At 39.4% G+C, this 27,801-nt stretch overlaps 2 protein-coding genes across 4 annotated transcripts in view; both read right to left on the bottom strand.

The window, feature by feature from the left end:
• The window catches only part of UBA2 (ubiquitin like modifier activating enzyme 2), a 41,361-nt gene extending 32,759 nt beyond the window's left edge, over window positions 1-8,602 (bottom strand). For 2 of the 3 annotated variants that reach the window (XM_063110319.1, XM_063110320.1), the window contains exons 1-6: window positions 8,441-8,602; window positions 6,301-6,384; window positions 5,224-5,294; window positions 3,784-3,848; window positions 2,456-2,556; window positions 388-509 (exon numbers count right to left, since the gene is read on the bottom strand). In XM_063110319.1, coding sequence (XP_062966389.1) covers window positions 388-509; window positions 2,456-2,556; window positions 3,784-3,848; window positions 5,224-5,294; window positions 6,301-6,384; window positions 8,441-8,578 — 581 coding nt within the window. In that variant the 5' untranslated portion in view covers window positions 8,579-8,602. Of the gene's footprint in view, window positions 1-387; window positions 510-2,455; window positions 2,557-3,783; window positions 3,849-5,223; window positions 5,295-6,300; window positions 6,385-8,440 lie in introns of those variants that run through there. The other variant, XM_063110321.1, reaches the window with a different exon arrangement.
• Window positions 8,603-11,849: 3,247 nt separating this feature from the next.
• Window positions 11,850-27,801, bottom strand: part of PDCD2L (programmed cell death 2 like) — a 35,665-nt gene continuing 19,713 nt past the window's right edge. Inside the window, exon 7 of the mRNA XM_063112672.1 lies at window positions 11,850-12,028. Within this exon, the coding sequence (XP_062968742.1) occupies window positions 11,898-12,028 (131 nt within the window). The 3' untranslated portion in view covers window positions 11,850-11,897. The remainder of the gene's footprint in view (window positions 12,029-27,801) is intronic.

Here is a 27,801-nt window from a genome sequence, read left to right as displayed (position 1 = left end):
TTTCATGTATGCAAATCTATAACTTTTCTCCCAACTACTACATTCAATGCATCCTATAATTTTCAAACACAGTATTTTCACTATAATTACAAAGTATTTTTAACTTCCACTATGACTTTTTTTAACCAATGGGTTATGTTTTCATATTTCCAAATATATAGATTTGTATTCATTTAGTTACATGCCTATCTCCAATATCAGACTAAGTAGCATGTACTGAATGTTGGCTGAATTTAATGTAACCTAAGAAATATCACAAAAAAGCTACTAAAGTGTCCTTTCACTATTTTGAAACTTAAGTACAAACTCTCTAAGATATTTAAATAAAATGACCCCATTTTCCATAATCACTACTGAAATTATGCTCAGAAATATATACACTCTTACTTGAACAAATACTTTGCCCAAACGATGCAATGAATAGGTTCTGAAGGTGTGTTACGAATTGTACAGCCAGGAAAAGTTCTCTGGGTTGGCTTAGGATGACATTCATAACACTCGGTCACACCCTACAAAGTCGGGATATGAAAAAAACATTTATTCCATGATGCTGGTTTCTCAGCATTATAAGGTAACATATCATAAACACTTCATTCATTCATCTATATTACATCTGGGTTTTATATTGTCAAGGAAATTTTAAAATATTACTGACCCCAAAAATCCTTATTTTACAGATATAGAAGCTCTAACACAAAAGCTAATTGAATCAACCACAGTCACAACTAAGGCTGAGCCAGGACTCCTCTGACCCCTGGCCCAGTAAACATTATTTATACCAAAGCAAATAAAAATCACTGCACCTGAATGTCAAACATGAAAAGTTTACCTTGATCACACTAAAGAGAAAGAAATACTAGAAAGACAACCAACAGCTTTCCAACCAATTATTTCTCAAAGTTGTAAATCTGTTATTTAAATATCATTCATAGCCATACCCTTATAATCTCCTAAAAATTAAGTGAATAAAAGTAGTTATTAATTTCAAAAGATATCTAAATATATGGAAAAATCCTAGGTATTACTGAACCAAACATGCTTCATTTTGTTGATATACATTTAAGATCAAAGTTACAATGTAAAAAATCCATGCCCTGGAAGAAGTCTATGGCACCTGAGACAATTTTTTAAAACCATCAAATGAATTATCTTTCTTCATCTCAGCAGTTTTCAACCTCAGTCTTAATACACACTGATGTCTCAGGATCACAGTCATTAAGTATATAAAAGAACCAAAACCCATTGTTTTAATATAAATTGCAGGAGATTCAGGGTTTTTTCCCATAATACCATTTCTTGTGCCCTCAGCCTTCCAATATGCTTTCTCGGCAGCAACCACACGGCAAGAAGCCATCCCTTCTATCAGGGTGCAAGAAAGAGAAATACTGCCTTGATCTGTCAACAGATACTGAAGGCCTCCATTTATTCAACTATATTTAACACACATTGACAGTCTTTGCAGAATGTTTTAACAGTTAAAACAAATGAAGGAGAGCCACAATTTTTAACATGGATAAACTGTTAAAAAATACCAAACAAAACCAGCAAAATTATTTTCTTTTCTCTCTTTTTTAAGGCCACTCAAGTGCAGTAGTGAAAAGGGGGAAAGAGTAGACAAAGAGTTTGATCTGTAACTGACTGTGAGCAATCAACTGAGATAACTCACTACCTTAGGACCAGCCGAAACCAGCAAATTTGAAGTACATTATAATTCCCTTTTCATAATCTCAAAATCTGCAAAAACAATTCTTCAAATATATCTATAATGTTTAATTTCTTTAAAAAACTAGAAGAAAAAAGATCAAAACAGCAAATGAATCACAATATTGAGACTTTTTAAACTGAATTAGGGGTACACAGATGTTTGCTGCTATTCTCCAGTTTTATCTAAATGTTTGAAGTATTTCACAAATACACCCAAAAAGTTTTCAAACTTCTCTTCAGATAATAAATCCAGACTCCTTCACATGAAATGTAACTTTTATATTTTTATGATTTTTTGTGTGTTGGCTGACTGGTACGGGAATCTGAACCCTTGACCAACAAGGGTTAACAACACCGTTAACTATGGTTAACAACACTGCACTCTAACCGAGACAACTGGCCAGCCCAGAATGTAATTTTTAGAAGTCTGGCTTACCATATATATACTAAGGCAGTACATGTACTCTCACAGCTACGAAAAATTTTTAAAAGCAAGTTTATTATGCTTACCAGTCTAAGGATTTTAATGCACAAGTTAAACGAAACAAAAGTGGCACAGAGCTAAAAGATTTCTTTGCCCATAGTCTTTTTGGGTACCTTTATAACATCCTAAGTTTTACATGGGCATGAAAATCCTTATGTCTTGAATGTTGACCCGCTCATATTATACAAATCCAAAGTTTATTTCTCTGAGACCCTAAAGTCCCAAATAAATATTAGGAAAGTAAAATGAAACAAATCTTTTCTTTACCTTTTTGATAGTAGTTACTTGTCCTAGATAACCGGCAGTTCCACTCTCAATAAGAGGGACGTCAGCTGCCAAACACATCCTATTAACATGGTTTCGGGCAGCTGAAAGAAAAATACTACTTAGCAAGAATTTTTGGAAAAACAAATTAGTTTCTTTAATCAGGATGACACTTATGCAAACTATTTCTTACTGTTTTTGTGTACAATTTTCTTGTGACTATAGCCAGGGTAATAAAACTGTTAATCATAGACATTTAAGAGATATTAACTTAGCAAAATTTCAAACATAAGGAATCTATATCACAAATTTACTCCAGGAAAAGCATTCTTTGAAATGAATAATTTTCAAATTCCAAAGAGCCATGTTTCTCTTCTACTGTTGTACCTTAGCCAAAACATTGTTTCAATGTGTTCCTTAACTTGCTACTATACTAATATAATTATCAAGCAATACATGGAAGTAAGTGAAGAATATGGAATATCAACTTGGAACTATTAAGGCAGTTTAAGGATAGAAAAAAAAGATGAATCGGGTTAAAAGAGTCATTCTGATTCTTTCTCATATTTTTTCTTTTGGTATTTCTGGCCCAAAATTGTTACAAACTCACTACATGTAGAAGTAATTACAAGCAAGGAATATTATTGAAGTTTTTTCACCTTCACATTCCAGACACAGAGATTTGTTAATACTGACTGTCTATACAATACTTGATTACACGAAACACCATTCCCAGGCTGTAAAAATATTAAGTGGATTAAAACGTGTACATTTGGCATCTTATGGCACCAGATATACCTAAAACAATTCAAAAGCCATAGCTTCTGACTTTAGCATCCTGTTGCCTCATTCCTAAAACAGCAGTTTTTCAACCTTGACTGCACTTTAGAAACATCTGTGGAGCTCTGAAAAAATATAATGTTCAGCTTCATTCACAGAGTCTGATTTAATCGGTCTTGGGTGAGACCTGGGCATTGATATTTCTTAGATCTTCACATACATGAAGTCACACTGTGTTTACATGCTCTAAACAATCTGAAACAAACTCATCCACACACACCTTCCATAGTCACACTCTTTAGAGCTTTTAATGTCCCCTTTATTTACATCTTTTGGTAGGATAGCAGAACATGATACGTAAATTCCTGCCTGGAACAAACTGGTTCTAGACAAAACTGAAATCAACTGGCAAGCTTTAAATGTGATCTTCTCTTTAGGTGTTTTAAGTTCTAACTCATAAAGAAATCTTTTAATTAATACTAAATCTATAAACAGCTTTGATATGGGGAAGGGAAAATACTGAGAAATTAAAAGTATTAAAATAATCTCACCTCGGTTATCTAAAGCATTCATAACCAATATAAACTGTCGGAAAAATTCCACATTATAGTCAGGGCTACAAAGCAAAACAAAAAAAAGTCACCAAAACAACTAGCCTTAAACATGATCTTCACAGTATAATACTGAGTCCTGGAAAGCATAATAATGTAATAACAGTGCAAAAATAACTGACATTAAGGGTATATGCCACGTAGACAGTAAAGTTTGACTCCTTCTGAACATTAGCAGATTTTAAAGAAATTATTTCTCCCAAATTCCTATATGTTTTGGCCAGCTACCTAGGGCACAAGAGCAGAATCTCAAACCGGCAGAGAGATGGCATGACTTCTCTAGTCCCACCAGGCCTTTTCTAGGCAGCAAGTGCCTGGGAAAACATAAAGAACACATTCCCAGGGTCTGCCTGGCCTCTGGCTTCACCTCACATGTACAGGATCAGGCAGGGTTCAGCCCCCTAGGGTCCCTGCTTTTAGCAGCACTGGGAAAGTAAGGCAGAGTAAGGGGGTTATAGGGCTATGGCAGATTTGTAGAGCAACATCCAGAGAATAAAAAATGAGCTGAAAATACAAATGTCCTGAGAAAGTTTAAGATTTCTTCTAATTCCACTACCTCAAACAAGAACTTTTTAAAAAATTCACTTACTCGTCAGCTGGACAACTGTAGATAAAGAATAATTTAGGCCCAGAGTTCCTTTGCTCCAACACCTCCAAAATTACATATTCACTCTATTCATCTTTACTGAGATAAGTATATTTATATACCATCAAAACTACTGCCCCACCACAATCCCCAGTGTTATATTTCAGGAGCCAGAGTCCTCATAAACAGATTATTTGGGGAGAGAAGCATTTAAATTGAAAAAAGTGACAGCTAAAATCAATCAGAATGAGAAAAATATATTTAGAAAAATCTGAATCATCACGTATAAGGATATTTCATATCTTAAAATACCTTGTTATTTAAAGCAAATATAAAGTTTCCAAGTGACTTATTTATTGCAAGTATTAAAATACCTCATGGCTGGGCCGGCTCGTGGCTCACTCGGGAGAGTGTGGTGCTGATAACACCAAGGCCACGGGTTGGGATCCCATATAGGGATGGCCGGTTGCTCACTGGGTGAGCGTGGTGCTGACAACACGAAGTCAAGGGTTAAAATCCCCTTACCGGTCATCTTTAAAAAAAAAAAAAAAAAAAAATACCTCATGGCTTATCTAAATCATTCAAACCATATTTATAAACTGGTAAAAAGAATGCCACTTATGTGGGCACAAACTACCACATTTTAATTGCCCTAGTTATTCTAGAAAAAAACATTTTAAAAAAGCAGAACAACTGAGCTCACATATTTGGCTAATAAAAATACATTATACTTTAAAAGTTTAACTAAAAATTCACAGAAAACACAACTTTACAACATAATAATGAAAGCATACTTCATGATGCTGTCATGGTAGGCTATGATATTAGCTTTCGGGTAAAACTGCAGTACACTTTCTTTGGCAACCTGGAAAAACAAACAACACTAAATTACTACAACATTTCTGTTTGTATTTGAAATCTACTTCTGGCAGATACAATACTGTTGTTTCACTTACTTACATAGCACCTTATTAATACTGAACACTAAAGAAATACAAAAAGTGACAAAATTTCAGTAAGATTAAGCTACACACACATATTTGTGAAATTACAAAACAGCCCTCCTCCAAGTCCCACCATATACACTCGTACATGAATAGCAAGCTTCAGCAAAAACATAAAATTGAGTAACCAAGTGTCATTCATTTTACTGAGCATCTTCTGCATACCAGGATCCATATAAAGCACATGGTGAGCAAAAGACATATTAATCAAATAACCATCCAGATAAGTATAACTACAACCTATGATAAATGACAAGTGGGAAAAATAAAAGTTGTTATGAGAAGACGACGTGACCTAGTCTAAAAGACTTAGGAAAGTACCCCTGAAGAAGGGAGCCAAAATATGAAAACTGAAAAGGAGAATACAAGCGGTAGTTCGCCCAAGGGGCTGGGAGAGAAGCAATGGAAAAAGATGTTTTAAGACCCTGAATCAAGAAGGAATATTCAAGGAACTAAAGAAAGCTTAGGGTGTCTAGAGTTCCAGGGGAAGCTATTTTGTTTTAAATGAGACAACAGCAAATTGGAGGTTCTCTTGCCCCCAAACATAGGAGTAGCCAACCTCTACAGGATTTAGGAACACAAGGCTCATCCTAAGTAAACAATCAGAAATTTAAATATGAAGGAGACACAAAAGTCACACCAACCTGGAGATTAGGTAGAGCACTTCTACTTCCTTTGTAGACCAAACAAGGAGGGTTTAAACTCTAGTCCTTCACTCAATAAATCCTTTTATTCTTCACAATCCCTCAGCTAAAAAGACATAGCTTCACCTATTTTCTCCCCCCTACACAAGAGGTACCACTAATCTGGTATCATGCATTAAGATCCACCACAGAATCACAGAAATAGTATGAGAAATATAGTTACCTGTGCTTTCGATCTTCCAACATGTTTCTTTTGAAACAAAAACTGCCTGTTGAGGTTGCTGACATCAATAGTATCCAGATCAATCTACAAATGCATAAACCCCACATAAATCACAAATGTTCTGATATATTTGAGCAATATCACTATCCTCAGCATCCACAACCCAGAACTTTTGATATCCACTACATCCTTCGCTGAAAAGCGAAGAAAATGCTTTTCAGACCAGTCGTATCAACATTGTTAAATTGATAAAAACATAATTTAATTCATACAAAAAGATCCAAAATTTAATATCAGAGATAACCTTTTCAAAAATACTTTGAAAGGATGGTAGGGGCCGGCCCGTGGCTCACTCGGGAGAGTGTGGTGCTGATAACACCAAGGCCACAGGTTCGGATCCCATATAGGGATGGCTGGTTAGCTCAATGGGTGAGCGTGGTGCTGACGACACCAAGTCAAGGGTTAAGATCCCCTTACCGGTCATGTTTTTTTTTAAAAAAAAGAAAGGACGGTACATTATTTTGTTTATTCACTCTGGCAAATATTTCAGGAAATTCCCTGGATAGCATAAAAATATATGTGAATTTACTGCAAACATATAATTTCTCTAACAATTTAATTACTCTTTCAAATCCAATATATTAAAAAAATTTTGGGGGGTGGCTGGCCAGTAAGGGGAGACGAATCCATGACCTTGGTGTTATTAGCACCGCGCTCTAATCAAGTGAGCTAACCAGCCAACATATTAAATTTTACTGTGCCCTGATATTTTTCTTAAATGTTATGTAGCAAACAGATTAAGTGAATTTTTGCTGCCTTGTTTAATTTAAGTCTTCATCCATACACAATTTCAGTTACAATTATTACCTGAAGACTGTGAAATGAAACTTCTACACACAGTTATGAAGTGTCATGTCTTAAGTCTTATCTAATTGCTGCTTAAAGTAAATACAAAGAATGAAACATATAATGGCTAAAGTCATTTTCATTCCATTGCAATAAACTTACATTAACAGTAATCAAATGTTCTGTGAAACATCCTAATAGTTTTAGTTATAATTTGTGAAAATCATCAAAACATATAACCACATAAACATTTTTTATTTGTACTTTCTCAATTTACTTATTAAACTAAATTTTAAAAGGTGCCCAAATTCACTATCTTGTGTACCTTCCTTCTTTTAAACAAGTATCAAGTTATCAGCTAATGCTTATAAAAGAAAAATGTATAAATCTTCCCACATCATTCATTTAGTAGAGCAGCGTGCCGCCTTCCCCCCCCATGTTTCCACTGCACCTAAAGACACCTTAAACTCATATTCAAGTTCCAAGTAACATCTCCAATCTCTAAAAAGTATTCACTACTAGAAACACTTGATTAAAAATTCCTGTGATTGTACATCAATGCAAGAGTTAAAATTCTAACATCTTTAATGAAATAAACAAGTGTACTATCTAGGGTGATAGCAGCGATGGTCACGTAGACTGTACCCAGCGGAGAGGAGCGCTATCAAGAGTCCTGACACTTGCTTCCCCACTGCGTCTCACTTTCCTCATCTGTTCAAAATAAAGTGGAGTGAAAATAACGTTTGCATCCATAGGATAGTAACGAAGATTAAATGCGTTAATGCGTGTAAACCACTCGGGACAGCGCCGGGTTCGGGACAAGTGCTCATGATATGTTGGCTGCTATTACCGCCATCCTCTGCTCTCGGTCATAATTTCTGAGTGGGGGGTGGGGAGAGGCGCCGAATTAAAGTCACAACATTCACAAGGGACTCAATCACCTCCTACGTCCCATCACAACCGGGGAACTGTTTTGAAGCGTAAAGACGTTGGGCCGCTTCCGTGCCCTCAGGGCAGCACAAATAGGCGCTGCCAAGGAGTCAGGGGGCGGTCCCGCTGCGGGACACCCACAAGACCCGGGCCCGCGGCCTCCTCGGCGTCCGGACGGGTCTGACGTTCAGGAGCCCGCGCCGTCCCCGCCGAACTGCTCTTTCTATGCGGGCAACCACGACCCCGAGCCTTTCCGCTCGCGCCCGCCCCCAACTCTGGTTCCGAGCTCCTGGCCCCGAGCCCCCCGGCCCTCACACTACAGCCCGCCATTCAGCCCGCGCGCGCGCGCGCGCTTGGCCCTCACCAGGTCGATGTGGGAGAAGCCGGTGAGCACGAGGTTCTTAAGGAGCTCGCAGCCGATACCGCCCGCGCCCACCACCAGCACTCGGCCCCCGGCCACGGCCTCAGCCAGCTCCCGGGGAAGCCCCCGTGACAGTGCCATGGCGGGACGACCACGAGCCACGGCTGAGGCGGAGGCGGGAGAAACGAGTCGCATCCGGAAGCGGGTGGGGGAAGGGCGGTGCAGCTTCCGCTCCTGCGCACTACGGCCGCCAGTCGGCGCCCGGCGACCTGCGGAGTCTGACAGCCTTTGGGCTCTAGCCTGGCTAATCGCGAACCGCCTTGCAGACCCCTTCTCTTGTCGAGACCGGTGGTGGCTTTCACGGACCTGCACTGACTCGCTGTCCGGCCTACGAAGCCTAAGGGTCGCCTTTTAGCCTGGGGCTCGAAGTCCCACCCAAGACCCTTACAGGTTAGAAAACTGATAACCCATATGTAAAGAGCTCTTACAAATTAACAACAAAACAGTATCACCCAAACAAAAATGATAGACAAAGGATGCGAAGAGGCGTTCACAAAGAAAATGGACAGTATGATCAATAAGCCTACTAAAATGTAGTAAAAAAACATGAAAATAGTATTAATATTAGTTTCACCTTGTCAAGGCGTAGGGAAACAAGCATGCCCTTACACTCCAGGTAAGGATTCTAAAGCAAAGATTCTCTAGAGGGCAATTTGGCAATATGATTCAAAAGCCCTAAAATTGTGCACAGCTTTTGACTCATTCATTCCAATTCTAGGAATTTGTCCCATGGTTGTTAATACCGATTTGTTTTGACAGCTGGCCAGTAAAGGGAATATGAATTTTTATTTATTTTTTAAAGATTTATCCATAGGGATGGTCATCATTGGAAAAAAACAAATGGCTAATAGTCGTATAAAGTTTTTGATGCATATTTTAAAAAATACTTTGCAGCAATTACAAATCATGTTATGAGAAAAATACTTATTGATGGGGGAAATGCTCACAATATAATGTTAAGTGGAAAAGAGATAAAACCATTTACACAATGATTAAATTTTGAGGAAAGTGTATTAAAAGAAAGAAAATATCCATGGGTTAATATTTTTGTGTATTTGTGTGTTGAAATTGTGATTTTTATTAGTTCTTTACACTTTCATGTTTCCTAGATGCTCATGCTCCTCCAAGAATGTTCTTTTGTTGTTTTTGTTTTTTTTTTTCTGGTGGCTAGAAGGTGCGGAGATTTGCACCCTTGACCTTGGTGTTATAGCACCATGGTCAAACCAACTGAGCCAACTGGCTAATCCAAAAATATTCATTTTAGGGCCGGCCGGTGGCTCACTCGGGAGAGTGCGGTGCTGATAACACCAAGGCCCCGGGTTCGGATCCCATATACGGATGGCCGGTTCGCTCACTGGCTGAGCGTGGTGCTGCCAACACCAAGTCAAGGGTTAAGATCCCCTTACCGGTCATCTTTAAAAAAAAAAAAAAAATTCATTTTAAAATCAGAAAAAAATTATTAGAAGAAAGCAGGAAAAGATTGGAAAGGAGAGAGAAAATGCTGTTTGACCTCTGTTGTCTTTCTCATCAGCTGTTTGGTTCACCAACCAAATACCAGGCTGGTCTTTGAGGAATACTCAGGCTGCCATCCAGATGCATGAGGTGCAGGAAGAGCCAGGGTACCCAACCAGGGTGGAGGCACCCCTGCATAGTGGGCTGCTGACAGTCCTTCCCCACCATTAGCCCGGCTCTCACAAAGAGCCCCCTCTGAAGCTAAACCGAACATGTTCTCCTCTGAATGCTGACCTTGCCTCTCTCTCCACTCATGAACAGGAGCCACCTTCCTTGGCTTCTCTCCTGCCTCCCTTCTCTTCCCCTTGGCCCCAGCTGGGCTTGGTACCTAACTCTGAGGGCCTTTGCTTTTCTTTGTGGGTTTTTTGTGATGTGTGTGTGTGTATACAGTGTAAAATGTTTGCCTATCCTAACAAATTCTAATAGGACACAGTACAGGAAGAACCTGAAAGTCTGCCTACACTGCAACCCAATCCTATTCCTCTGGACATTGGCTGAGTGGAAATCTTAATAGGTCTAGGTCTTTTACATAGCAATATGCAGTTCTACATTTAAATGGATTTATACAGGACTTATTTTCACATATCTTGCTTTCTTCACAATATGTCACAAACATAATTCTACTGCATCACAGGAATGCCCCTGCTAATCTGTATTAAGATCCCATACAAGTGTGTATAATTAAATTCAAGAATGTGTTTGATCAGAAGTGCAGTTTGTCTCTATCTAAAAGTCAGAAACATAACACCTAGCTCAGATAACTAAAAATGGCCATATCAACTTCTGATCCATAAAAATACACTCTTATGCAACTCTTCCCCATTCTTTCATCAAAGGAAGATACTCCCTGCCATTTAAATAACTCCAAAGTACTGTACTTGTAAATCTGAGCAGTCTATTTTCTGTTCAAGATGAAGTGGTCTGGCAGTCTGAAGCATTCTCTGCCCACAGCACAAGTGCCACAGGAAACTGGTGGTCACTTCTCCAGCATGACAGAGAAAGGAGAAATCAAAATCTCTCTGCAAGGCTATGCTCAGCTTTAGCCCTGCAAACCCAGCACTCCTGAAGCCTCATTGACCAGCACCTTCAGTTTTTACACATACAGCCACTTTTCCTCAGGGGTCCTGCGGGGTAGGATCAGGTGGGGTTCTCACTAGTCACATACTGCCCAGAAGGAGAACCCTACCCCGTGATAATCTGGGCCTCATTATCCTCATCTACACAGGGTTTTCATAATGCTTTCAAGGGGCAGGAGAAAGGAAGGGGTTAGAAACATAAAAACTGAAGAAAGGGGAGACTGGTAAGGTAAACAGCTGGATGGAGAGACAATGTCCAGAACAGTAAGGGCCTCCTCCCTGTGATGCCACAGGAGCAGAAGGTAGGAGTGGGTGAGGGCAGGGAACCTCAGCTGGGGGAACACCTGGTGGAACATAGGACAGGACCAAATAACCAGTCCCACAGATCTGGAGTCTCAAACAACTAGAGCAGGTCAAGTGGTTTGATCTGGTGGCATCCAGGTGCAGCAACAGGGTTTTGTGGAGTGCCAGGCAGGAGGGGCAATAAGAGGCTGACCACTGCTCTTGGCTCTTTAGCTGCTCTCCTTTCCTATTAGAACACCCACCGGAATGCCTATGCAGGGAACTGCAGACCTCTGGGCTAGAGAGGAGCCACTTTCCCTGCTGCCACTGTGGAGATGGGCCATTGACCCTGGAAAGAGAGACCGGTCCACAGTCAGGAGGTCTTGGCTCCAGCCCCAGAACAGAGCCAAAACGTAAAAATGGCAATATTTAAAAACTAGAGTTAATAACTTATAAGTTAAAATAAGATAAACACACACATATTTGGACATTAAAATCTGTTTTAATTTACATAAATAAAAGGAAATGCTCTACTTAAATAATAATTCATCTGGATCTTCTTGTACAATACAAAATTCTTCCATGGGAGTCTGATGATTTTGAGGCCAGCAACTGTGCTCACACGTGTAAACTACAATTGTTCCAAATTCCACAGAAAGATCTGAAAAATACAATATATTCAGGACTCCGGTAAAGAGAAAGTTATAAGATACACTCAAAATGTGAAAGTTTACTTAGTGGATCAAGCACAGATTCTGGAGCAAGACTGCCTGGGTTCAAATGCCAGCTCTACCATCTTCATCAAGTCATTTCCCCTCTCTGTGATAAGAATACTACTTATCATGATAAGACTTTGTGAGGGGGATTAAATAAGCTAATATAAGTACTTAGAATAAAGCCTGGCACATCTTAAGTGTTCACTATAAAACAAAGAGGTTAAGTAACTAGAAGATAATAGAAGTAAAGGAGAAAAATGGCTCAGTGTCAGGATAACTAAAGTGAGTGATTTTACCTCACATTCTCAAAAAATAATTAGGTAAAGCAAAAACAGTGCTTACTGCGTTCAGCCATAAAAAAGTTGCAATCTGTCCTGCAATAAGTGAATTATGATGATGAAAATCAGATTCAATCAGAAGTGGCAGGAAAATAAATAATAAACAAAAATCCCTCAACAAATCTTCATCACAACTGTCTGGACTATCTGATGTTGACAATCCTTATTAAAATATGTCATACGACAGAACATACTACTGCCAAGAAAGGATTCAGGCAAAAAATATAAAATAAATCCTAAGAGTTTATAGAAATTTATTATTTAATGGAGCCATAAAGAATGACACCAAGAAAACATGAGCAACAAGAACTGCTGATATCACAACAGGGAAGCAGAAATCAACAGCATGATTTGGTGAACCAGTCTGGAGCAACAAAGGAGAAATACTTTTTAAAATAAAATTTGGTCAGGGGCTAGCCGGTCAGCTCAGCTAATTAGAGCATGGTGCTGATAACAATGATATCCAGGGTTCGATCCGTGTATCAGCCAGCCGCCCCCGTCCCCCGCAAAAGTCATGGATAATGGAAAGAAAACCACCAAAGACAGAACAAAAAAAGGCCAAAATAGAGCTGGTCTGAAAAATAACCTGGTGAACTTGAGACAATTTCCAACCAGAAACCAAGCAGTTTACAGAGGGCATGAGAAGGCTGAAGCCTCAGAATTAGTAACCACTGGAAGAGGAAAGAAGGAGGTGAAAGGGGTCAGATGGGATAAAATACTAAATAGCTGAGTATTGTACATGAGGTCTGAGACCAGAGACCTGCTGCAGTAGGGGGGCGAGGGAGGGAAAAGGGGTAGAGGAGAGGAAACATGGAGGTCAAAACAGCCTAAACATCTAATGAAAAAAATCAGAAACCACAAGGAACAGAAAAGACAAGTGGAAACCTAATCACAGGCAGAAAGGAAAGGCTGAGAGAATCTCAACGAATGTACAGCAGAGAGAAAGGGCAAAGATGCTAACATGTACTTGACAAGAGAAAGATGACCAAAGCAACTACTGTTGCTTCAGTTGAAAAGCTACAAATGCAATAGAAAAGATATTCAGAAATAAAAGGGGGAAAAAAATCTGCAGGTCAGAAGACACGTCTTGTGCCATAATAAAAGTGCTACAGATCTTTGTTACTTCTCCACTCCCACTGCTTCACTTGACCAGCCTAAAAAAAAAAGTGATACAAACAATGGGACACCAAGACACATTCTAGTTCAGTGGCTATCGTGAATACAGAAATTTCTACAGATATCCTAGCAGAAATATTAGTTACAAAGGAAGGAAAAATCAGGCCACCCTCAGACTGCTATAAAGCGACATTCAATGCCAAAAGATATCTATATAAAAGTGAAAAATCTGAGAGAAGAGAATACCCACGAGCCCTTCCAGAAAAAAGTAATTCCTGTGAGACCCAGTCACCACCAGATGACAGGAGGCATGAGGTAAAATAGCTGGTGGGAATTTCACTGGCAGAAGTCCACAACAATACAGGCCAGCTGCAAAAGAAAAAGAAAAAGAAGGCCGGCCTGTGGCTCACTCGGGAGAGTGTGGTGCTGATAACACCAAGGCCCCAGGTTCGGATCCCCAAAAAAAGAAAAAAAAAAGAAAAGAAAAAGAAAAAGAAAAAAACTCAACAACACAGGGGTCTACAAAGTTCTAAAGAGAGAAGGTGAGACTTAATTTTATAAATGGGTTGCCCTTCAAATATGAAGGGATACTAGCATGCACATTCTGAAGCAAGAACAATAACTATGAGTCCTCCTCAAGGGTATTACTTGATAAAATCCAGCTACTAGAAAAAAGAATCAAAAGACTCAGGAACGGAGGGCCAGCCCATGGCTCACTCAGGAGAGTGCGGTGCTGAAAACACCACGGCCGTGGGTTTGGATCCCTATATAGGGATGGCCGGTAGCTCACTGAGTGAGCGTGGTGCTGATAACACCAAGTCAAGGGTTAAGATCCCCTTACCAGTCAAAAAAAAAAAAAAGATTCAGGAATGGAAAAGCTCATTGTAAGAGTGGTGATTAGCACTGAATCCATTTGAACATAGAACTGAGGCTAACCAAATGTTTGTGAGAATTAATACAAGACCTTGATAATGTAAAAATGACACTAAAATATTTGGAGGTGGAAATGGGGTGCAAATTCCTTATCTATTCTACAGTAAGGTGCCAAATGCATACTATTTAAAATTGAAACAGAATGAATGTACCTTTCTCTAAATATCAGAAGGATCTTTTAGAAACTTGGGCCTTTTGGGTAAAGAACCCATTACATAAAAACCAGCAACTGTTTCACTTACACTTAATTTTCCTTCTGCTAAATTTGTAAAAATTTGTTGTAATACTTTTAATTAATATGTACTGAATTTTCCTATTTTTAGAAAAAAAAATTTTTTTCTGGCCATCCATCCATCTATCTTTTTTTTTGTTTTTCCATCTATTTAACCTATGTGTATGGCTACTAATGTTAATAATGCTTATTTCTGGGTGGCAGTATCTGAGATCTTTGCTTTCTATTTTATACTTCTTTCTATTGCTTGAATGTTTTAAAATAGTAAAATATGATTTTAAATAAAGTTGACATTCTTTAAACACAAACATACTTATATATAATTTATAGCAGCCACACCCAACTGCCACTTAAAAAGCATACACTTTGAGTGACTGACTTATCAAAAATCTGGCATGTGCCTGGCATTTTACTAAGTGCCTGGGCACAGACATTGTGCATATAAAGATGACCATTTTTCATGTTTGATTTCAGGGGTTTTTTTGGGTTTTTTTTTTTTTGCCAGCTGTCCAGTACAGAGGTTGAACCCAGAACCTGGTGTTGTGAGCACCACGATCTAATCAACTGAGCTAACTAGCCAGGCCCTAGTTTTAATAGAAACATCTCCTCTTTCAGCTCAGTACCAGGAAGAAACAAAATATTTTTCAGCTGGTAGTAACTGTCCACTGCATATACTACAGGAGGGTTAAAGGCCCACCTGAAGAATATCACGGACTTTCTTATTACTTTGCTACACGAGGCACAACTTGCTACTGTGGAAACTGTACAAATTTAAACCCATTTTCATTCTTAAATTCATACACTTAGCTGATTAATAGACTGCATTTGAGAATCACTAATTATGCAATGTAAAACTGGTACAGAATTTGATGAGGATTGATAGTCTGGCACATACAAAAAATGGAAGGAAATCAGGAAATAATACCAGTGGGAAGAGAACCAGTGTATTACTAATAAAGCATCTGAAGTGAGGGAGGAGGAACTGGAGGCCCAGCGCCTGCAGAAGACTAGATATAGCACAGGCACTGGTGGAAAGCACCTCCAGGTTGCCGTGCCACCTGGCTCAGCCAGGCCTCTGCCAATCCCACACAACCCTAGAGAAAATGAACAAGATTGGAAGCACAGGGATTCTAGGCACAGCCAAAAGCAGAGATGAGCTATCAGACTCAATAAAAGCATAGGGGGCTTAGTAAACATCTGCAAAAAAAAAAAGAATGTTAAAATTGCTAGCCCCCTTCCTCAATCAATGCCAGCAGCTAGGCTTATCTATTACTCAGATAAGAAAGTGGAAGATCATTCCTTGGAGAAATCAAACCACTTTTGTGAGAAGATTTCTAAATACAAACATTTCACGGTTCTCTTATCTAAATACACAATAAACTACCAGTCAACAAGTCCTCCACTTCCACACAAACTTCCAATCAGCTTTTTATGCCTCCTGAGACTTAAATAGTAATAGACAACCAAGGTTCAAATGACATTTACAGAAAATCTCCAATATAAAATTCAGCAATCAAAACAATCATAGAAAAAAGGTAAATAAGGGCCAGCCTGTGGCTCACTTGGGAAAGCGCGGTGCTGATAACACCAAGGCCCCGGGTTTGGATCCCTATATAGGGATGGCCAGTTAGCTCACTGGGTGAGTGTGGTGCTGACAACACCAAGTCAAGGGTTAAGATCCCCTTACTGGTCGTCTTTAAAAAAAAAAAAAGGAAAAAGAAAAAAATGGTAAATAAGAAATAGAGACAATGCAGGTAACAAATGAAAACAACAATAGAGGGATATATAAAAGAAGTACTGAACTCATCAAACAAACAAACAAAAGGTGTAAAAAAGCTTCAGAGAACAAGGAGGAGCTCTTGGAAAATAAACAAAGCTAGGCCTAACAGTCATACACTATATGATTTCATTTACGTGAAGTTCAAGAACAGGCAAAACTCATGGTAAAAGAGATGAAAAGAGTGATGACCTTGGGGAAGGAGAGGGCTATTGACTGGCAAGGGGACCCAAGGGCCTTCTGGGACACTGGCAAAATTCCCTGTTAATCTGCAAGATGACTACACGATTGTATATATGTAAAAATTCATCAAGATGTACACTTAAATCAGTGCACTCCACTGTGCACTTTCTTTTCAAAAAGGAAGTAGGTGGCAAGGATTTCCTGGATATTACACTAAAATCACAGGCAACAAAAGAAAAAACAGACAAATTGGACTACATCAAAATTTAAAATTTCTGTGCATTAATGGACAAAATCAACAGAGTAAAAGGCAACCAAGAGAATGGGAGAATATATTTGCAATCAGATATCTGATAATGGGTTAATATCTACAATATATAAAGAACTCCTACAACTCAATAGCAAAAGAACAAATAATTTCATTTAAAAAGTTCTGGAGACTGGTTGCACACACTATGAATATACTTTAATACCACTAAACTGTACACTTAGAAAAAGTTGAGATGGTGGGCCGACCCCGTGGCCACTCGGGAGAGTGCAGCACTGGGAGCGCAGCAGCGCTCCCGCCGCGGGTTTGGATCCTATATAAGGATGGCCGGTGCGCTCACTAGCTGAGCGCAGTGCAGCCAGTCACAAAAAGGACAAAAAAAAAAAGAAAAAGTTGAGATGGTAAATTTTATATGATACATTTTTTAACACAATTTAAAAAATAAAGTGCAAAGTTGAGGAAAACTCCCAGCAAGCAAAAAAAAAATCAGAGAGACAATAAAAAAGATAAGAAAATATAGGATCAAAACAGGAAATCAAACACTGACCAACAGAAGTTCCAGTAAAGGCAGAACAAGAAAAATGAAAGAAAGAAAATTAAAGAAATTGAAGGACATGAGTTTCCAAATTGAAAACATTCTCCAAGTACTCACCCCAATACACACAATTTCAGAATATCAAGGATAAAGTGAAAATTCTAAAAGTGACCCAGAATGAAAATAGTTCACATTCAAAGGATCAACTGGGCTTTTCAAGATGGCGGTGGCTGCGGCGGTTGGCGCAGAGTAGCTGAGGTGGAAAAGGCGGCCACTGGGCCTCAGGCAGCCGGGAAACTTGTTGACCTTCCTCTCGCCATCTCTTAAGGGAGGACTGCTGCTGCTGACCGGTCGTGGGGGGTGACCGCCACTTTACCCCCGGCAGGAGAGGCTGCCTCATTTACAGGCAACAGCTTTGAAGTGTGGAGCAGGAAAAGAACTGTTTCTTAGCTGCAAAAGCGAGTCTCGAAACAGGGAACACGGCGCCAGGGCTGCTGTGGATGCAGCCAGGATCCCGGAGGCCGGGGCCGCGTTGAAGGCGGCCAGCTGCCCTATTCAGGATTCGAGGTTTCAGGCCGGCATTAAAGAAGATTCCTGGGAGCGCCCGAGCCGCGCCGCGACTGAACAGCCCGAGGCGGCAGCGGCCGAGAACTGGGAAAGACGGCAAACCAGAGACAGAGAGCGAGCACTCGACCTGGCACAGCACTGTGAGTGACCCCTGGCACAGCTCTGTTCGGGGGGTGGATGCCCATGCGGCTCCCGCCTGCACCACCAGGCCACTCACCGCCCCGGTGCTGCCTCCATTTTCCCAGGTGCAGGAAGCTCCGCCCTGCTCGGCCATCACTGAGCCCTCCCACTTGCTGGCCTGGCGTCGGGCTTTCCGGAGCCTGCGGACCGGCCTCCGATCCCACTCCCTCTGCGGTTCTCTGGCGGGGCTGGTGGCGGGGGGCGTCCCGGGCCAGTGTCGGGAGGGCAAGGAAGTACGGGCAGGCCGACTATCACTCCACCATACCCTGGACTCCGGCCCCAGGTAAACTCCCTGTTACTGGGAGGCAGATACCATCTCTGCGGCCACCAGTTTGGAAAAAAGCCTAACGAATTTCTGGTTGGGAATAGTGCGGTAGGAGAGTTCCCAGGTCTGCTTGAACCTGCCGGAGACCAGGCTGCAGGTGGGCGCTAGACTCGGTTTATACTGGGGGGATACAAAGGTGAACAAGACCCGAGAAAGATCTACATAGTGCTACAAAGGCACCCAGAGAGACCGGTCGTCTGTGCCCAGCAGAAACCTGGTAGACTTCCTGGGAGAGGCGGTGCCGAGCAGGGTCTTGAAGGCCCAGCTGATAGACGAGGGGTGCAGAAGACACGCCCCAGCACAGCACAGTGCGCACAGAGTGGGGAGACGTGCGGCCAGGGAGGCGGAGACTCGACAAAAACCACACACCCTGTGGGGTCGCCACTGCACGATCTAACAGCCTGGGCCAGAACACACGGAACAGGGAGAAGTCCTGCACAAGAAGTGAAAGCTCAACAGAGATCACACACCCTGTGGTACGTGATCCACCAGCCCAGCAGAGTCCAAGCTGACCAGAAAGGTGGCTCCCCGGAGAAGCCCAAGACCCGAGGCAACCACACACACAAGGCACTAGAGGCCAACTGAGCAGTCACGGAGGGAGCCATACGAAATTGGCAACCACAGCAACATCCTAGTTAGTCATTAGTCTCAAACCGGTGGACTGTGAAACCCCCGGCCACAATGAATAAATACCAAAAAAAGATACCAGAAATACAAAAAATCAAGAAAGTACACCACCAAAAGTTAATAAATCTCAAACTCTAGATCCTATAGAACAAGAAGCCCTTGAAATGACTGACAAGGAATTTCGAGTGATAATTCTAAGGAAACTGAATGAGATACAAGAAAACTCAGCTAGACATCATGATGAAATGAGGAAAAGTATACAGGATCTGAAAGAGGAAATGTACAAGGAAATCAATGTCCTGAAAAAAAATGCAGCAGAACTTGCTGAACTGAAGAAGTTATTCAACGAAATAAAAAACACAACGGAGAGTTTAACCAGCAGGCTTGTCGAAGTTGAAGAGAGAACCTCTGAACTTGAAGATGGGCTGTTTGAAATAACACAAGCAGACAAAAAGAAAGAAAAAAGAATCAAGGACATTGAAGAAAATCTGAGAGAGATATCAGACAACCATAAGCGATCAAATATCCGAGTCATGGGTATTCCAGGAGGGGAGGAAAATGGAGATTCCATTGAAAATATATTCAACAAAATAGTGGCAGAAAACTTCCCAGGTATAGGAAAAATCACAGATCTTCAGATCCAGGAAGCTCAACGATCTCCAAATGTATTCAACCCAAAAAGACCTTCTCCAAGACATGTCAGAGTCAAATTGGCAAAACTCAGAGATAAAGAGAGAATCTTAAAAGCTGCAAGAGAGAAGCGTCAAATCACCTATAAGGGAGCCCCAATCAGGTTAACATCAGACTTTTCATCACAAACCCTAAAAGCTAGAAAGGAATGGGATGATATTTTCAAAATACTAAAGGACAAAGATTGCCAGCCAAGAATACTCTACCCTGCAAGGCTATCCTTCCGAAATGAGGGGCAAATAGTATATTTCTCAGACGAACAAAAACTGCGGGAGTTCACTACCACAAGACCACCCTTACAAGAAATCCTCAAGGGAGTACTGGGTTTGGTTCCTGAAAAATAACTACCACTGCCATAAAAACCCAAGAAAAATCTAAACCTGCTAGTATAATAAAAATGGCATTCATGAAGAGAAAACAAGCTAAGAAAAACACTATCTACAACCTAAGGAACCAACAAACACAGAAAACAAACAGTAAATCAGAAAGCAAGGAACAAAAGACACCTAAGACAACCAAACAACCAATAAAATGCTAGGAATAAATCAACACCTTTCAATAACAACTCTTAATGTAAAAGGCTTAAATTCCCCAATTAAAAGACACAGACTGACTGACTGGATCAAAAAGCAGGACCCAACTATATGCTGCCTACAAGAGACCCACCTCACCCATAAAGATTCACACAGACTAAGAGTGAAAGGATGGAAAAAGATTTACCATGCAAACAGAAAAGAAAAACGAGCTGGAGTAGCTATTCTTATATCTGACAAAATAGACTTTAAACTAAAAACCATAAAAAGAGACAATGAGGGACACTACTTAATGATAAAAGGACTGATCCATCAAGAAGACATAACAATCATAAATATGTATGCACCCAATGTTGGAGCAGCCAGATTTATAAAACAAACTCTATTAGACCTAAAGAAGGAAATAGACACTAATACCATAATAGCAGGGGACCTGAACACCCCACTGTCAATATTAGACAGATCATCTAGGCAAAGAATCAGTAGAGAAACACAAGATCTAAACAAGACTCTAGACCAATTGGAATTGGCAGATATCTACAGAACATTCCACCCAACAACCTCAGAATATTCATTTTTCTCATCAGCACATGGATCATTCTCCAGGATAGATCACATATTAGGTCACAAATCAAGTCTCAATAAATTCAAAAAAATTGCAATTATCCCATGTATCTTCTCAGACCACAATGGATTAAAACTAGAAATTAATAACAAACGAACCTCTGGAAACTATACAAACACATGGAAATTAAACAGCATTCTACTTAATGACATATGGGTCCAAGAAGAAATCAAGCAGGAAATCAAAAAATTTATTGAAACTAATGAAAACAATGATACATCATACCAAAACCTGTGGGATACTGCAAAAGCAGTATTGAGGGGAAAATTTATTGCATTAAACGCTCACTTCAGAAGAATAGAAAGATGGCAAGTGAACAAACTAACACTTCACCTTAAAGAACTAGAAAAACAAGAACAATCCAAACCTAAAGTTAGCAGACGGAAAGAAATCATTAAGATCAGAGCAGAACTGAATGAAATTGAAAACCAAAAAACAATTCAAAAGATCAACGAATCAAAAAGTTGGTTTTTTGAAAAGATAAATAAAATTGACAAACCATTAGCATGGCTAACAAAAAAAAGAAGAGAGAAGACTCAAATAACAAAAATTAGAAATGAAAAAGGCGATATTACAACTGATTCATCTGAAATACAAGGAATCATTCGAGACTACTATAAACAACTATACGCCAACAAATTTGAAAATCTGGAGGAAATGGATAAATTTCTGGACACACACAAGCTCCCAAAACTGAACCGTGAAGACGTAGAAAATTTGAACAGACCAATAACAATAAAGGAGATTGAAGCTGTTATCAGAAGGCTCCCAACAAAGAAAAGCCCAGGACCAGATGGATTCACAGCAGAATTTTACCAAACATTCAAAGAGGAATTGACACCGATTCTTTACAAACTATTCCAAAAGATTGAAACGGACGCAAATCTCCCAAACTCATTCTATGAAGCAAACATCATCCTGATACCAAAACCAGGTAAAGATATAACCAAAAAAGAAAACTACAGGCCGATATCCTTGATGAATATAGATGCAAAAATCCTCACTAAAATACTAGCAAACAGAATACAGCAACACATACGTAAAATTATTCATCACGATCAAGTGGGATTCATCCCAGGGATGCAAGGTTGGTTCAACATACGCAAATCAATAAATGTGATACACCATATTAATAAACTCAAACACAAGGACCATATGATCATCTCTATAGATGCTGAAAAAGCATTTGATAAAGTTCAGCACTCATTCATGACAAAGACCCTCTATAAGTTAGGTATAGAGGGAAAGTATCTCAACATAATTAAAGCCATATATGCCAAACCCACAGCCAATATCATCCTGAATGGGGAAAAGCTGAAAGCTTTTCCTTTAAGAACAGGAACTAGACAAGGATGCCCACTCTCACCACTCCTATTCAACATAGTGTTGGAAGTACTAGCCAGAGCAATCAGAGAAGAGAAGGAAATAAAGGGCATTCAGATTGGAAAAGATGAAGTCAAACTGTCCCTGTTTGCAGATGACATGATCCTATATATCGAACAGCCTAAAACCTCTACAAAAAAACTGTTGGAATTGATAAATGATTTCAGCACAGTAGCAGGATACAAAATCAACACACAAAAATCAGTAGCATTTCTTTTCTCCAATAGTGAACATGCAGAACGAGAAATCAAGAAAGCCTGCCCATTTACAATAGCCACCAAAAAAATAAAATACTTAGGAATTGAGTTAACCAAGGAGGTGAAAAATCTCTATAATGAGAACTACAAACCACTGCTGAGAGAAATTAGAGAGGATACAAGAAGATGGAAAGATATCCCATGCTCTTGGATTGGAAGAATCAACATAGTGAAAATGTCCATACTACCCAAAGTGATATACAAATTCAATGCAATCCCCATCAAAATTCCAAAGACATTTTTCTCAGAAATGGAAAAAACTATTCAGACATTTATATGGAACAATAAAAGACCACGAATAGCCAAAGCAATGCTCAGCAAAAAAAATAAAGCTGGAGGCATAACACTACCTGACTTTAAGCTATACTACAAAGCTATAATAACCAAAACAGTATGGTACTGGCATAAAAACAGACACACTGACCAATGGAATAGAATAGAGAATCCAGAAATCAACCCACACACTTACTGCCATCTGATCTTTGACAAAGGCTCCAAGCCTATTCACTGGGGAAGGGACTGCCTCTTCAGCAAGTGGTGCTGGGATAACTGGATATCGATATGCAGGAGAATGAAACTAGATCCATACCTCTCACCGTATACTAAAATCAACTCAAAATGGATTAAGGATTTAAATATACACCCTGAGACAATAAAACTTCTTAAAGAAAACATAGGAGAAACACTTCAGGAAATAGGACTGGGCACAGACTTCATGAATACGACCCCAAAAGCACGGGCAACCAAAGGAAAAATAAACAAATGGGATTATATCAAACTAAAAAGCTTCTGCACAGCAAAAGAAACAATTAAAAGAGTTAAAAGACAACCAACAGAGTGGGAGAAAATATTTGCAAAATATACATCTGACAAAGGATTAATATCCAGAATATATAAGGAACTCAAACAACTTTACAAGAAGAAAACAAGCAACCAAATTAAAAAATGGGCAAAAGAGCTAAGTAGGCATTTCTCTAAGGAAGATATACAAATGGCCAACAGACATATGAAAAAATGCTCAACATCACTCAGCATCCGGGAAATGCAAATCAAAACCACATTGAGATACCATCTAACCCCAGTTAGGATGGCTAAAATCCAAAAGACTATGAACGATAAATGCTGGCGAGGCTGCGGAGAAAAAGGAACTCTCATACATTGTTGGTGGGACTGCAAAATGGTGCAGCCTCTATGGAAAATGGTATGGAGGTTCCTTAAACAATTGCAGATAGATCTACCATACGATCCAGCCATCCCACTGTTGGGAATATACCCAGAGGAATGGAAATCATCAAGTCGAAGGTATACCTGTTCCCCAATGTTCATCGCAGCACTCTTTACAATAGCCAAGAGTTGGAACCAGCCCAAATGCCCATCATCAGATGAGTGGATACGGAAAATGTGGTACATCTACACAATGGAATACTACTCAGCTATAAAAACGAATGAAATACTGCCATTTGCAACAACATGGATGGACCTCGAGAGAATTATATTAAGTGAAACAAGTCAGGCACAGAAAGAGAAATACCACATGTTCTCACTTACTGGTGGGAGCTAAAAATTAATATATAAATTCACACACACACATACACACACACACACACAAACCGGGGGGGGGGAAGAAGATATAACAACCACAATTATTTGAAGTTGATACAACAAACAAACAGAAAGGACATTGTTGGGGGGGAGGGGGGGAGGGAGAAGGGAGTGAGGTTTTGGTGATGGGGAGTATTAATCAGCTACAATGTATATCAACAAAATAAAATTTATAAATTAAAAAAAAAAAAAAAAATGAATAGAACAGAGAATCCAGAAATCAACCCACACACTTACTGTCAGCTGATCTTTGACAAAGGCACCAAGCCTATTCAGTGGCGAAGGGACTGCCTCTTCAGCAAATGGTGCTGGGACAACTGGATATCCATATGCAGGAGAATGAAACTAGATCCATACCTCTCGCCGTATACTAAAATCAACTCAAAATGGATTAAGGATTTAAATATACACCCTGAAACAATAAAACTTCTTAAAGAAAACATAGGAGAAACACTTCAGGAAATAGGACTGGGCACAGACTTCATGAATACGACCCCAAAAGCACGGGCAACCAAAGGAAAAATAAACAAATGGGATTATATCAAACTAAAAAGCTTCTGCACAGCAAAAGAAACAATTAACAGAGTTAAAAGACAACCAACAGAGTGGGAGAAAATATTTGCAAAATATATATCTGACAAAGGATTAATATCCAGAATATATAAGGAACTCAAACAACTGTACAAGAAGAAAACAAGCAACCCAATTAAAAAATGGGCAAAAGAGCTAAGTAGGCATTTCTCTAAGGAAGATATACAAATGGCCAACAGACATATGAAAAAATGCTCAACATCACTCAGCATCCGGGAAATGCAAATCAAAACCACATTGAGATACCATCTAACCCCAGTTAGGATGGCTAAAATCCAAAAGACTATGAACGATAAATGCTGGCGAGGCTGCGGAGAAAAAGGAACTCTCATACATTGTTGGTGGGACTGCAAAATGGTGCAGCCTCTATGGAAAATGGTATGGAGGTTCCTCAAACAATTGCAGATTGATCTACCATACGACCCAGCTATCCCACTGTTGGGAATATACCCAGAGGAATGGAAATCATCAAGTCGAAGGTATACCTGTTCCCCAATGTTCATCGCAGCACTCTTTACAATAGCCAAGAGTTGGAACCAGCCCAAATGCCCATCATCGGATGAGTGGATACGGAAAATGTGGTACATCTACACAATGGAATACTACTCAGCTATAAAAACGAATGAAATACTGCCATTTGCAACAACATGGATGGACCTTGAGAGAATTATATTAAGTGAAACAAGTCAGGCACAGAAAGAGAAATACCACATGTTCTCACTTATTGGTGGGAGCTAAAATTAATATATAAATTCACACACACACACACACACACAAACGGGGGGGGGGGAAGAAGATATAACAACCATAATTATTTGAACTTGATACGACAAGCAAACAGAAAGGACATTGTTGGGGGGCATGGGGGGAGGGAGAAGGGAGGGAGTTTTTGGTGATGGGGAGCAATAATCAGCCACAATGTATATCGACAAAATAAAATTAAAAAAAAAAAAAAAAAGGATCAACTGAATGTTCTCAATAAGAACAACGGAAGCTAAGAGAATGGGAAAATACCTTAAAATTTCTAAGAAAAAAACAAAAAAAAAAAAAACAACAAAAAAAAACCCCAGCCAAACCTACTTCTGGCTTAAGATTCCATATCCAACTATATTATGAATTGAATATAAAGAAAGAATAACATGAATAAATCTATTTCTAAACCCATATGGTATTAAAAAATAAATCTCCTATGACCCCTTCTCAGAAAACTACTAGAGAAAATGCTTTATTAAAACTTTAGGAATAAACTAAGAAAGAGGAAGATATAAGTTCTAAGAAACAGGGGAGCTTAATTGGAAGAGGGACCAAGAGGATACCCAGGATAAAGGCAGAAGGCAACCCAAGATGACATCAGTGTCACAGGTGTGGAAGGCCTAGAGCTCAGACTAGATCAGGAGAGAAGGGGCACTTGACAAGAGATCTTCAGGGAAACAAAATATGAAGCCAGCAGATTATCTGAAGTTTGATTTGTGAAGAAAAGAATATTGAGAAACAGGAGGGTATGAGAAGAACTGGCCATAAGAATAAAATATGTACTTATTAACTCCAAGAAAGAGCATTTGATCACACTATCCTGCTTTAGAAAGTATTGATTTAACTGAAAATTATAAACACTGTATTGGGAGAACAGGAGAAAGGAAATAGGGTGAAGAAGAATGGGAAGGCAGTTATATAAATTCTCCTATGGCAATAGAGTAATACAATAGATAACATCTGACATAGGTAAACCAAGAAAAAGTACATTTAGAAATACTATATAAATTATAGAAGAAACAACTCAAGGTGCTGACAATGCCTCCTTTGAGTGTGACTGGTGGGGGAAAGGAATGGGAGGGGCTACAATGTTTTGTCATAAGCCTTTCAGTACTATGCACATTTTATAAATTGTGAATATTTTATTTATAAAAACGAAGTTGGATTTAATAAAGAGAGAAGACTCTGGTATTTCATACTAGCATTCATTGCTATCAAACAAAAAACACATCTTCAATATTTGTGTACTTGTGTGTTCTTGTGTGTGCAAAGCACGCAGCCTTTGTGGAAGACAAAAGGACATGTTAAGTTATAAATAACCTATTATTTTATGCAAAAAAACTTAAAAAGTTCATATCCTTTGATAAAGATTCTACTTCTAAGATTCCACACTGAATCTCTAAAAAATACTCTAAAATATAGAAAAAGCTTTATATAAAGAATATTAAAGTGTCACCACAGTAAAGAAAAAAAAAAGTTGAGGGGCCGGCCCGTGGCTCACTCGGGAGAGTGTGGTGCTGATAACACCAAGCCACGGGTTCGGATCCCATATAGGGATGGCCCGTTAGCTCACTGGGTGAGCGTGGTGCTGACAACACCAAGTCAAGGGTTAAGATCCCCTTACCGGTCATCTTAAAAAAAAAAAAAAAAAGTTGAAACGTTTAGGTAAATAGATAAAACTTCCACTGAGTAGTGGAAGTTTTAATATTTAATGACAATGGAAAATGACAATGGAAAATGCTCGGAAGAAAGAAAAATAGGAATAAGTATGAGTCCAATTTTATTATTTTTTAATGTATATAGAAAGAGGAAGGAAATATATGTCACAGCCATATGCTCTGGGTGATGGGGTTTCTGCAGTGATTATTACAGTTACATTTAAAAAAAAAATTTCTTTTTTTTCTGACTGGTAAGGGGATCAGAACCCTCGGCACAGTGTGGTCTGTACCACACTCAGTCAGTGAGCGCACCAGCCATCCCTACGTAGGATCTGAATCCGCGGCCTCGGCGATACCAGCGCCACACTCTCCCGAGTGAGCCACAGGGCCGGCCCTAAAAAATATTTTTAAAAAGAAATGAACATAGTCTTAGGAGTCCAGAAAATATACACTATATATAAAAATATAAAAGATGAAAAGTACCACACAAAGTATTTTTAAAAAACAGAAGAAATATTCAATGAATGGTATAAGAAAAACTGTTC

Source organism: Cynocephalus volans, chromosome 10, assembly GCF_027409185.1.
Source record: "Cynocephalus volans isolate mCynVol1 chromosome 10, mCynVol1.pri, whole genome shotgun sequence".
Classification (NCBI taxonomy): Eukaryota; Metazoa; Chordata; class Mammalia; order Dermoptera; family Cynocephalidae; genus Cynocephalus; species Cynocephalus volans.
The sequence above is the reverse complement of the archived record's forward strand: the minus strand, read 5'-3'. Positions and strand labels throughout refer to the sequence as shown.